General features: G+C 41.2%; 1 protein-coding gene across 1 annotated transcript in view; it reads left to right on the top strand.

The window, feature by feature from the left end:
- Nucleotides 1–10,314, top strand: part of LOC110058193 (uncharacterized) — a 33,499-nt gene extending 23,185 nt beyond the window's left edge. Inside the window, exons 12-21 of the mRNA XM_089271744.1 lie at nt 378–1,611; nt 1,994–2,469; nt 2,620–2,658; nt 4,153–4,188; nt 4,587–4,607; nt 4,875–4,937; nt 5,037–5,096; nt 5,349–5,396; nt 6,732–6,791; nt 7,911–10,314. Of these exons, the coding sequence (XP_089127870.1) occupies nt 378–1,611; nt 1,994–2,469; nt 2,620–2,658; nt 4,153–4,188; nt 4,587–4,607; nt 4,875–4,937; nt 5,037–5,096; nt 5,349–5,396; nt 6,732–6,791; nt 7,911–8,137 (2,264 nt within the window). The 3' untranslated portion in view covers nt 8,138–10,314. The remainder of the gene's footprint in view (nt 1–377; nt 1,612–1,993; nt 2,470–2,619; nt 2,659–4,152; nt 4,189–4,586; nt 4,608–4,874; nt 4,938–5,036; nt 5,097–5,348; nt 5,397–6,731; nt 6,792–7,910) is intronic.
- The last annotated feature ends 2,390 nt before the right edge of the window (nt 10,315–12,704 follow it).

Below are 12,704 nucleotides of genomic sequence, written 5' to 3'. Positions count from 1 at the left end.
GTGCCCTTATTTCTGTCACGACGTTTTCAAGGACCGATCTATTTTTAGCTTGAATTTAACGCGAATTCAGATCCCCGCAGGAACCTCAGCGACCAATCACAAGCACGGACTTAATTTTTAAGTGAAGTTGTGATCATCATTTTACCAAAAGAAGTGATGGGGTTCCTGATGTGAGGTGAGCCATTTTTTTCCTTACCGATGCGCTCCCTTGTGGACCAGAACTGACCTATTTCGCGGGAAAAGAACCCTAAAAATAGACTGGTCTGTAAAAATGTCGTGACATAGGCTTAGTAAGGGAGTTGCACGCTCCTAGTGATGGGCTCCTGATCATATAGAATGCTGCTGGTTCATAATTCACACAAATTCTTTATTTGTAGCAATGCCATCCAAAATCACAATTAAAGTCTCCGCCGCTAAAAGTCACATGTGCATGTTTTGCGGAGAAAAACAGTCAAAGCTCTCCAGACACTTGATGAGAAAACACAAAGACGAAAAGATTGTGGCAGAGGCGATGGCTCTCAAGGATGGGTCAAGGGCGTTTGAGAGAATACGTCTTAAGGGAGACTATCATCACAATTGCAACGTTTTGGCCCTCGGCGAGGGAGAGATCATCGTTGTGCGAAACCCCGCAGGAAAACACCCGTCCAATGCCTCGTCATTTTTACCCTGTCCAGATTGCCTGGGTTTCTTCAAAGCGGACGAGCTTTGGCGTCACAACAAGCGCTGCGTGCACAAAACATCAGAGACTAAGAAATGGAAGAAGGTGCAGCGTGAAGCCAAGCTTCTGCTACCGACTGGTTCGATCTCAACGGCAGATGAGGACAAGGAGCTATATTCGAGTGTACTTTCTGCCATGAAGAACGACAACATCTCCTTCGTGGCCAAGCACGATAAGGTAATTTTGCAGTTTGGAGCTGCAATCCTGGAAAAGGTGGGGAGGAAAAACGCCAACTACGTATCGCAAAGGATGCGTCAGCTGGCCAGGCTTCTGATGGTACTGCGGGCGAGAAGCCATGAGGAGGAGGCGGCGCTACAAAACTACATTGACACCGCAAAGTTTGACGAGCTGATTGAGGCGGTCAAAGAGTTGTGTGGATTCGACCAGGAATCCCGATTGAATGTAGGGATTCCTTCTCTAGCCCTTAAGCTTGGGCACAGCATCAAGCGCTGTGCCCAAGTCGTTAAGTGTTCTGCCCTGCGGAGCGAAGACGAGATTGTGATCAAGAGGGCGAAACGTTTTATTGACCTTTTTGAAAGCGAGTGGACCGCTAAAATCAGCTCGCGGTCCCTCGCTTCATTAGGGTCAAAAAAACAAAATAAAGTCGATTATCTACCCCTCGCAGAGGATCTTACTAGATTAAAAGATCATCTAGATTCCAAGATGGAGTCTTTATCATCCGCCTTGACAGCAGAAGGCTCTACCGTTAACGTTGAACAGTGGGCCAACCTAGCCAAGGCAACCTTGACCCGTATAATACTATTCAACAAGAGGAGATCCGGGGAGACCGCTACGCTTCAAGTTACCCAGTTCGTAAATCGCCCAAATTGGAGCGGCTGCAGGAGCGATATGAAGAAGTCTTTGTCGCCTTTAGAAAGGCGACTATGTGAAAGGTAACAAAAGTTAGATCATGACCGAAATAAGCAGAATAGATGAACACAAGAAAGTTCCGTGTTCCCATCATTTACTGAATGAATGCCGAAAAAAAGTAACCTGTGCAAAATTCAGTCAAGATATGTAAGAAAATAAAATAAGGTCAAATAAAGAATGCTAATTGATCTTTTAATTCTTTGATATTTAGAAAGAGAATAAACAACTATATGAGAAACCTAAGTTCTAGTTTTGTTCCACACATGCGGAGATCGTTAATGTTTACAATGAATTTTTGTACAGTGAAATTCCGATTTCTCGAACCAAAATTCATTTCGCTTCGGTATGCTTCACTGTTATTTTACTCCTATATTTCACATTGTCTACTGAACGTTAAATCTTCAGGTTAGATCTCATTGAAATCACGGGTAAGAGGAACAGAAAGGTGCCAATCCTTTTGACTCCAGAGACAAAGTCAGCGATTGAGGTGTTGATAAAAACACGGCCGGACAGCATTCCGAAAGAAAACACCTTTGTTTTTGCAAGGGCTACCAAAGGGTCTATGGACCACCTGAGAGGCTGGGACTGCGTGACGAGCAATGTGAGAGAAATTGAAGGGTCACTCCGCCAGCCAAAGTCGATCACCAGCACCAAACTGCGCAAATATATCGCCACTGTCTCACAGACAGCAGCGTTGAGTGAAGTTGATATCGACTGGCTAGCGCGCCATCTTGGCCACGATGTGCGCGTACACCGTGAGTTCTATCGCCTCCATCATTCCACAACAGAGCTGGCGAAAGTCAGTAAACTGCTCCTCGCTGTCGATTCAGGGAACCTGGAACAAATAGTCGGAAAGAACCTGGGGGATATGTCAGTGGAAGGTACTTAAACACAAAGTTTATTCATTGTTAACGTTATCTGGACATAAATCTAGCAAAAATAGCTGAAAAAAACGCGTGGACTCAAGAATTCTTAAATTTCGCAGATTTGATTCAACAAGATGTTAACAAATTGAATATTCTAATTAACAGATATCCCGGACATTATTGACACTGGCAATGAGTCAGGAGGTGGGTCAGATACGGCATGTATTTTGCATATCACCAGCGTCATTGCAACGATATAAAGTGCGATAGTAACTACAGTATTCTCGTTTTCAGCACCAAGAATCGAGACCGATTTTGTGAGCATGCACAGAATCCGTCTGTCATGCGCAATTCTTGAAGCTGACTAGGAGAATCGTAATGGAGAGTAACTAGTCGTGTTTTTGTAATAACGAATCAGTACTATGCGCCTTACGAGACGTAAGGCAACAAATTGTAGGGTGAGACAATAATTTCTCAGAATATTTTTTTGTAGTTAGAAAGAGTACGTATATATGTATTATTATTTGTCATGTATGAGTTATTGACCAAGTGTGAGGTCAAGATGGCTGGATATTGGCCAAGTTCTTTTTTTGCGTGTTTATTGACCGAGACGGAGTCGAGGTCCATAAACTCGCAAAAAAAGAACGAGGCCAATATCCAGCCATCTTGACCGAACAAGCTTGGTCAATAAAGGATTTATTATATGGCTTTCGGAGAAATGTTTCTTGCGGGACGCGGCGGGTAGTCCCAAGCGGGCAAGATAGCTTTATCTTGCCCGTTCGGGTAGCCAATCCCAGCGCAGGATTTGATTCATCTTGCCCGCTCACGGAACTAGCCACATAATAATAATTATTATTGCCATACAACGATGAACAACAAGAACCTATTTCTAGACAACTTTTTTTTATAAAGTTTAAACTGTGCATGAGAATTGTTCTGCTCGCTGTGGATATGAAAGGTAGTAGGATAAAATATTTTCCAAAGTTCAATCCACCGTAAATATCTGCAATTTTTTTCATCGCTTTCCTCGAATCATTAGGTCCTTTACTACATGTTACCGCTAAACAAGTTTTTAAAACTAAAGTATTTTCGGAGTAGCCACTTCATTCGAGCTAGAAGGAATCGTTATTTTCTAAAAGTTAGATACTTCATGCCCGTTTTGACACCTTGTCCGCAAAGTGATCCAGGGTTGGTGTATGCTAAATGCAAGACTTTTTCTTTGTGAGCCCGAGACATTTTGACTCCTTCAATTGCGAGACCAAGACTAAATACATAGCTCGAGACGTTCAGATTCTAAGATGCTCAGACGTCATTTACAAAAAGAGCAAAGAAAATGCTACTTCGAGACTTTCTTAGCCCTGCAAAATATCGAGGCTGCGAGACGCACATAACCGCGAAAAAAAGTGCCCTCACAGTAGCCTGCAGACGCTACCTGCTGCGGGTTACTAACGTCGACAAAGTGGCGCCTCCAGAGAAGAAAACGAATACTGTATGTCGTAATTTTCTAGGGTTTTTTTTTTTCGAGGAATATTTTCTTTAATTTCACAGTTTCCTTGAAATTATACTCAGAACATAATGGTCATAATCTATGCCTGGTTTTAGAGCCCTTTCATTCAACTACAATTCCCCCCCGAATTGAAATGGACGGGGATCACCGTTATGACACTTTTCAAGGTTTTCTTAATTCCTTCATTTTAGAGTCCTCCTCGGCAGAAGACGACGATGCCAATCAAAGTAAGTGTTTGGACACGTGGACCAGGCATTCGAGAACTCAGCGGTTTGAAAGAAAGAAAACCTTTATATGAGCCCCTTTCATCATTTTAAGTTGTTTTATTTAAGATCATATCCGTTTATCTTCGGTTAACCCTTAAACTGAGGCAACCTATATCCGCCCACCTACCGCCGCTATTTCACGGGTCGTTCCCTGTCTTACCCCTCCCCCCCTCAACCCTTCCCACCTCGGGCATAAAAACATAACTAAGTTCCCTCCCTCTGCCTCAGAGGATGGTTATGTTGTAAAAATCTATGTTGGTTTTGATTTATAATATCAATTATCGTTAATCTCATGCTAGTTCTGGAAAACATGGAAAACTACAAAACTCACTTCAACTTCACTTCGTTTTTCTTTGCAGATTCTTTTTTAGCTGATGATGGTGAGAAACTAATTAAATGAATGCAGGCTAGGAGCAATGTCCCGCTATTCTCTTTTCACGTTATAAATAAATAAAGACTATGTGTGCAGGTGTCTTTAAGGAAGAGTTAGCTATTCATTTGCCTAAATCTGATTGGATTAAATTCCCATCGTTGACTGCTGTATATGAACGGAAAGGGGCGTGCTAATTTGATTGAAAATTAAAATTTTGACTTCCTTTTTCGTTGTCAAATTTATTCAGAGCAAATACTGAAAATATTCGTTTTAGGTCCCCTTAGTGGTTTGAAACGACAGAACGGTGCGAGAAGCTGTGCGCCCGAGACTAACAAAGGTACGGTGTACTAACCTTCAATTTCCTTTACACTATGCCAAACGTGCACTTTCAGCATTACACGACCCTCCATTTCCGTTTTGTTTTGGTATATTCCAGATCCTCCCCGAAGCTCTCCGAACCTCTCCGATGCTCAAAGCGTGAGTCGGAATAACAAAAGTAAGTTCACAAACGATTGCATAGCATGCATCTAGTTGATATTAAATAAAAGCAGACTGACGGGAAAATGCTTCTATTACTATTTCGTTAGGTAGTTGTGTAGAGTTAGGAATAGGAATCTGATCAGTTAAAACAGGTGACAGGTCCAAAAACCCTAATCATTTTAAGGCAAAAGTATAGATCATTTGTTATGAACAGAAAAATTTAAACTTAGAACAGTTGCATTTACAATTTGACCATGTTTATTTTCAGGTCCTCAAAGAAAGAAAGTGCCAAAAACTGTGCCACAGAGTCCCAGAAGTGAGTTGATAAAAGCAGACAAGAAAGTATTCGATACATATACAAAACATTTACTGGGGAGAAAATAGTTCAACAAAAGCTAATTATCTTGAGGTTGCGCTTCAATGATAAACTGAATAATCATGCAGAGCCAAGAAAATGCAAATTTAAATCCTATCAAACCAACAGACTTACAAAACAAAAACCTCAATCTCCTGTCTTGAACAAATCACGGAAGACAACTATACCGCAGAACCACATTAAAGGAGCTCAGTCACGATAATTTGAGTTATTTTGGCCACATACAAAATTACCTTTAAATTGAAGGGAACCTGAAAATAACAGTTTAGTAAGATAGAAAAACATCAAACAGATAATGATAAACCATAAAGGAACAAGGATGGCTAAGGATGGAGAAGTTTAACACGGATTACAAACGATGAATTTGAAAATTTGAGGCCAAACTTTTCAATATGCGCAAACCGTGACTGAGCTCCCTTAAGCCAATGATGAAATTATACCACAAAAAAGGATACAGTCAAACCTCTATTAGGCAGTCACTTGTACTAACATACATACGTAGATAAACTTTATTGAAACTCAGAAATCGCTTCCCTTGATAACCGTAAAGTCGACTTCCATTTTAAGCGGTCCAACAGAACTGTCTCTATTGTTTTGCCCTGTATTAAACGTTCACTATACACAAGGAAACAATTCAAAGATATTAAATAAAATTAGAAATGACAAAAAAATAATGGTATTGAGTGCAGACAAAAATGATTTCATTCCAATGCAACATTCAAGGTACGTACGTCGTATTAAGCGGTCAAGCTTTGGCCATTCCTCTGCTGGTGCCACTTTAAAAATAGAGCTTTGACTTTAATTTCTCCTGCCAAGGTTTGAAAATCTGAAAAGTGAAATCGTTAGTTTTGTGCTTTCATTTGCAGACTGCGAAAGATGATAAATTCGGAGTTGTCCCAGGAAAAATTTCCCGCGAGAAAAAAATAGGCGCTAATCGAGTGTGTAAAGCACTTCAATAAACAATAACATAAATAATCATGACTATATAAATAAATTCTTGCATCTGATTAGTTATCAGCAACCCTGATTATTGGACAGTTGCGCTTGAATGGGTTCCTTTTCCAACTGAATCTCGGAAAGTAAATGCTGTCTTCTTCACTTTGGTATCTTGTTACAGTTATGATTAATTGGTAAAAGGACAAATCGCAGTCTCACGATTTCTTTTTCACTCAGTCCTGACGGTAACGATACGGGTTAACATGGTCAGACGAGAAAAATGACTACATGCTAATGTTACTCACACTGCACGGGCGCTTTTTCATTACTGTATTTCAGGTCCTCGCCATAGTTCAGATGGACAGAAAGCTTCTAAATATGTGGCGCCAAGAAGTAAAAGTAAGTTGATACCCGACGAAGGAATCACGAGCGTTTTTTCCAGTGGTTTTTAGGCAAAACGTATGTGTAGGTGATCAACACTGTTGAAAATGTTGTTGTAACAATTGGCGTAACGATGTGAAACTTGCAAATATTTAACGCAGTTTATGTGTAACTATTGCATTATATGTTCGCCGGCAAAGAAAGAGGAAAAAACGATCAATTTGGGTAAAATCATGGAAAGCCACAAGAGACGAAGAGGGAGCATTTTTGACGGTGCTTGCGGTAACCTCACCGCTTGCTTTGGTTCTGTTCTCTTAAAATCTTCGCAGTCCAACTTTTCCCATTCAGCTATTAGCATCTCTTCTTCGTCAACTTCCCATGTGTGCTTTTTTCTGCGGACTTTCAGGTTTCCTTAATGTTTCCGGCCATTGTGGTATGACGAAAAATACAGATACTGATTTCCCCTGAGGGGACCCCTGGTACACATTTTAGCAGTTATCGAAAGAAAATCGCAGCAAAATCGCAGTGAAATTTGCATATTCAAAATACCTGCTCTCTTCTCCGCAGAGGCCTCTTTCGTGCTGTTTTGACCGTAAAGGCTTCTTGGCCGTAGGCTGGTAGTTCGGAGGCTGGGAAGAGGGAAAAACGGAAGCGCGCGGGGAATGCCGGGAAGGAGAAAGAGAGAAAAGGGGCTCCCGCCCTTTCCCTCTTCCCATCGTTCCCCGCGCGCCCTCCTAAACCCAATATTATTATTTAATTTCCCATATAAGGAGCCTCTGCGGAGGAGAAAGAAATCGCATTAAAATCGCATGGATTTTATACGAGTGATTTTGCGTCACGATTAAGTCGCCGTAAAAATCGCATCCAAAGTAAAAGTAAAATTCGCTCGTGTGAACGGGCCTTAAAACTGTATTTCTTTCAGTCAGTTTTGTCAATTCTCGGGTTCTGTAAGCACCGTGACCCCGATGGACATGTTTTGAACCTTCGGCTGGCGTTTGTTCGGGCCCTGAAAAAAAGTATGGTGCATTGTGTCTTCCCAAGATAATCTACAGAAGTCCCGTGCCTCGCGTCACTATCAGTTCAGAAAACTTAATCGTTTTAAAAATATACTAAGCAGTTATGTGCTTCCGTTTTCAGGACAGACAGTAGTGAAACAGCGATGGACAAAAGAAGAGAAAAGAGCGATCCTGGGTCGTCTAGGGCGTTTCATAACTTCGGGTGTTGTGCCAGGAAAAGGGCCATGTAAGGAATGTATTAAAAGGAGCCACGGGGCCCTGAGCAGTCGCTCATGGACGGCTGTGAAGTATTTTGTGAAGAACGAGGTTGATAGACGAAAACGGCTGGTCAACAAATCATCAGTTTAAAGCGACGCCCTATACAGGCAAACAAACAAGCGTGTGAGAATTTGATTCTTTTAGGATAAAATGGTACACAAACCAAGGTGAAGTTTTCATTGGCGAGTGAGCAAACAAAAGAGCTGACATAGCTGCTTTAGACTGATGATTTGTCAATGTTCAGTCGTAATAATCCTATATATTTACGCGACTCCTCCCTTCATTGATTGATTGCATGGGCACACAGCGGGTCTGTTAGCTTTCTTATCTAACTAGGCTTTTCGGCGACGTTTGAATACACCGGATCCAAAACAAAAAAGAAAAACAAACAAACAAAAAAGGTTAAAACAAGCGGACTTCTTGAGGGTTCAGGTCTGCGAGAATGTTTTTTTTTTTGTTTTTTCTTCTCCGGAAATGTTGAAAATTGGACTGTCTGAAACGCCGTCATTGCTGCGCCCTTCAATAACATGCGGATTCTGAAATTCAAAGCTCAAGCGACGAATGCGTTTTCGCTAACGTCAATCAAATGTTCGGCGGCTCCTCCCAGCTTGCTTCTGTGAAAACGATAGTTTTCAGCGTAGAATATAATCTTTAAATTCCCCGAGTGCGAGGGCTTTCCCTGCCCTTGGGAAATTTCACGGTTTTCAATTATTTCTTGACGCATTATTAAACTTTGCGCCTGAAAAAGATCGCTCAGATTGAATTGTCATTTAAAATTTCAACGTTTTTAAAAGTCAAGAAACCGTAAATGTCCTTTGTTTAGACTTCTCAGGAATTTAGTTATCCATTTGCATCAAAATTTTCCTCCAAAACTTTGGAAACACGAAGAAAACGTCGCCATTTCCTAGACGACCTCCAGCCACCGCACACTAATGGCTGATAGTGTTCAATGGCTCAGCCAATCAGATTACAGTATTTGCAGTAGTATACTTGAAGAATTCTACTAATGGTTGATAGTATACGAGTAGCTCACCCAATCAGATTGCAAAATTTGCAGAAGTATACTAGTAGAATTCTACTAATTAGTCGTCACGCGCTATTTAAATACATTTTTAGCGCCTACACGCGACCCTGTGCGCGCTGCAGTCTTGTACTCCTGGGGACCACAGCGCTCGGAGAACTCCCCATAAAGCATGGGAACTAGTCCCTTATCGTTCTATAATAGGCCCTTTGCACGATCCGGTCACATGGTACGGAATTAATGATGGTGGGACACAAGTTACACAGTTGGACTTTCAAAACAAAGGAATCGAAAGGTCGGGCTGGAATGGTACGAGTTCCTTTGTTTTGGAAGTCCCACTGTATAACTTGCGTCCCACCATAATTAATTCCGTACCATGCGCAAAGGGCCTATTTTATAAGACCTGATTGTTTTCAACTAAGTTTATATTTCTCTACGATTACCTCGTCCGCATTTATGTAATCACTCCTCTGATTTTACAAGCGATTCAACAATTATATTTTCTTTCGTTCGTGTTTTCAAATTGGAGTTGATTGTGCGTGTTACTAGGTCAAATGGTAGCCTTGGCAGTGTATTACATGTATTTTATTTTTTTGGTGCCTGTTAAGCAAGCCAGACACTGGGCTGCGTGTTTGGCAGACATAATTGCATCCAACCTCGTTCCTAGAGACAGTGGGAACAAAGTTGAATTGCATTTACAGTCAGACCTTTATTATGCGGACCATTCTCTACTAAACGGATGCGGTCACCACTTAGACTCCACAAGTAGCTAACTTTATTACATTTCACCTCTATTTAAACGGTAAATCTTTATGAAGCGCCCAGTTGACTATTTCCCCTGGGCGACAACTTAATAGAGGTTTGACTTGTACTTGTTTTGTACGTTTTGTTAGCTATAGGCCTGTTATGTTAAGCTAGGCTGTTACATTGCTGTAGCAATAAGCGGATTTCTTTTCGATGACTCTCACAGATGTGAGGTGTGGTTTATTGTTGTCCAAATGTTGACTCCCGGGCGGATACTACACGAAGTTCTATGCGGGGAGGCTCCGTCCCGAGGTCCAACCCCTTACACTTTTGTATGCTATTTTAAACTGAAAAGGTACCCTTTCTTATACCTTTACTAGAAAAATGGTACCTCTTTCATATACTTTCGTAACTAGCCCGTATTATGAATAAGGCGCCAAAAAAAGGAAGCCTTCTTGTCATTTCAATGTAGTGCTTAATAAACGAAATGATACAGCCCTGAGGTGCGTCTATTCGAAATATTTCAATTGAAGACCCTTTAAAATAACTTAATAAAAGATTTCCTCACCCTTTCATATGCCTGAACTTGTGAAATCACTACCCTTTTATACACCTGAAGCCTGGAAAAGTCTCCCCGTATAGGCCAGTTTAGGGAGTACACCTCGGCTGTTGACTATACAGTGGTATTGAATCGTTTTTGTCTTGCGGTTTACACGCGAGCTTTGCTTTGCTTCTTCAGCATAAATAATTATACGTTAAAAACGGCGTCAAGATGTAAATGAGGCCTTTAAAAATGAACGAGAGTCCCACTAGAGATTGGCTAAAATAATGCGCACCTCTGGAATCTGGATGTGCTCGTTAATGGAATTCTGGTCACGCCTTTAGAAACAATCTTCGCGACCACCAGGACTGCGAGCAGCGGTTCATTATCTGTACATCATCGAGATCAAATTCGGGATTGTTTTGGGCACAACATTGTGCCAACAAAGAGTTCTTATCACTGAAGAACGGAGAGGTACATTGGACAAGCCATGCGCGCTTTGAAAACAAGAACAAAAGAGCACAAAAGAGCCGTCATTACGGGTAATAAGAACTCTTTGTTGGCGCAACATTGTGCACAAAACTGACAAAACAGTCACGAATTTGATCTCGATGATATACAGATAGTGTGCCGCTGTTCGCAGCGCTAGTGGACGCGAATATTGCTTCTAGAAGTGTGACATTCGATGCGTGACCAGAATTTTAGCCAATCTCTAGTGGGACTCTCGTTCATTTTTAAAGGTCTCGTTTATATCTTGACGCCGTTTTTGACGCATAATTTTTTATGCTGAAGAAGGTTACAATATTTTAATCGAAACGTTAAAATCAACCCTTTTTTAGTCATTGACAACAAACATTTTAGTATTTTTATCTTGCCTGACTACAATTACCACAGTAGTTTTAAAATACTTTATATCTTAAAAAGGCACTCGCGTCGATATAAGAGCAGACATTATTAACTACTTAATAACCGAGAGTGAGGTCGTTACGGGAAAATCTCAAACTGAGGTCTTGCCGTATTGACCGAGCGACAGCGAGGTCAATACGGTAGGCCGAGGTTTGAGATTTTCCCGTAACGACCGAACGGTCGAGGTTATTAAGTTGTTTATTATATGGCTCACGAATTGAAGAAAAAAAAATTATTCGAGCGGAAGTCGTCAATTTACATCCGGCGATGCGCGCGTTTACCGATTCATTCATCGTCTCAAACCCAGGGCAAAACTACACAGTCAGTGAACTTCACTACTGTAATTCTTTACGGGAAAAATGATTGTCAGAGCCCTCAAAAAGGTATTTTAGTATCGTGGAGCCACAACTTGATGAGGGAGTTTTTCCAACTTTTGTGGCGAAACGTCAACGCATATAGAAAAGACAGAAAGTGCTTCAAAATGGTCCAAACCAACGGTCTTTCGGTGAAAGAAAATACTAATGCTTCAGAATGCACTGCTCAGAATAACTCGATCTTCGCATTCGCTTTCGACAACATATCTTGGCCTTCTTCATTCTGGGACTTATGAATGAACTTTTCAAGCCTTGTGAGCGTCCAAAACTTCCTGCAGATATCAGAAATACTGCTACCGACAGAAACCGTCCGATTGTTTACATCTGATGATCCTAGCTGATTTTCACTCTCTTGTGTTGAAGCGAGGGAATCTATTTGATGAGAACTGAAACGGAGTTCAATATTTCGGTAATTATTGTGACTAAGATGATAACTTATAAGTTTCTTCGTGGTTTTCTGCTCAGGATACGTGACACATTTGCCGATGGTGTTTTACACTTAGCGATTTTAGCTTTACTCAACACTCGGCAAACTTTGATTGCTTTTCACTAGCGCTCGCCAAGGTTACCGGTAAGTCAAAAACGACTTCTATATAAATTTTAGTAAGGAAAAATCCCTAAACTTTTAGCTACTCGGAATTAAATTTACCTCTCTTACTGTTTTTAATCGGCTTTCATCGTTTCAATCCGCTTGAATTTTCCGAGCCGGGCTCTTCCTAATTTGCATAATCCGTAATCGGCCCGGGGGCATTACGGAAGAATAATGCCCTACAATTCACTGACAATTAACCAATCAGAGCGCGCGTTATATCGCCTACAAACACAAGCCATATAATAATAAGCTCTTATTAACCGAGCAGGAGGTCTGTATGGGAAAATCTTGACCGAGGTCGTGAGTACAGACCGAACGCAGTGCTAGTGAGGTCTGTACACAAGACCGAGGTCAAGATTCTCCCATACAGACCGACTGAGCTCGGTTAATAAGATTTTTATTATGTGGCACAAATAAGAATAATTTAATTCGTTTTAATGTAACTGGTTTGTACTAACTGTCATTTTGCTTGCGAACAG

This window comes from Orbicella faveolata, unplaced genomic scaffold (genome assembly GCF_042242905.1).
Source record: "Orbicella faveolata isolate gen_17 unplaced genomic scaffold, um_ofav_v1 contig_34, whole genome shotgun sequence".
NCBI lineage: Eukaryota > Metazoa > Cnidaria > Anthozoa > Scleractinia > Merulinidae > Orbicella > Orbicella faveolata.
Note: the sequence above shows the minus strand (reverse complement) of the source record. Positions and strands in the feature narration are given on the sequence as shown.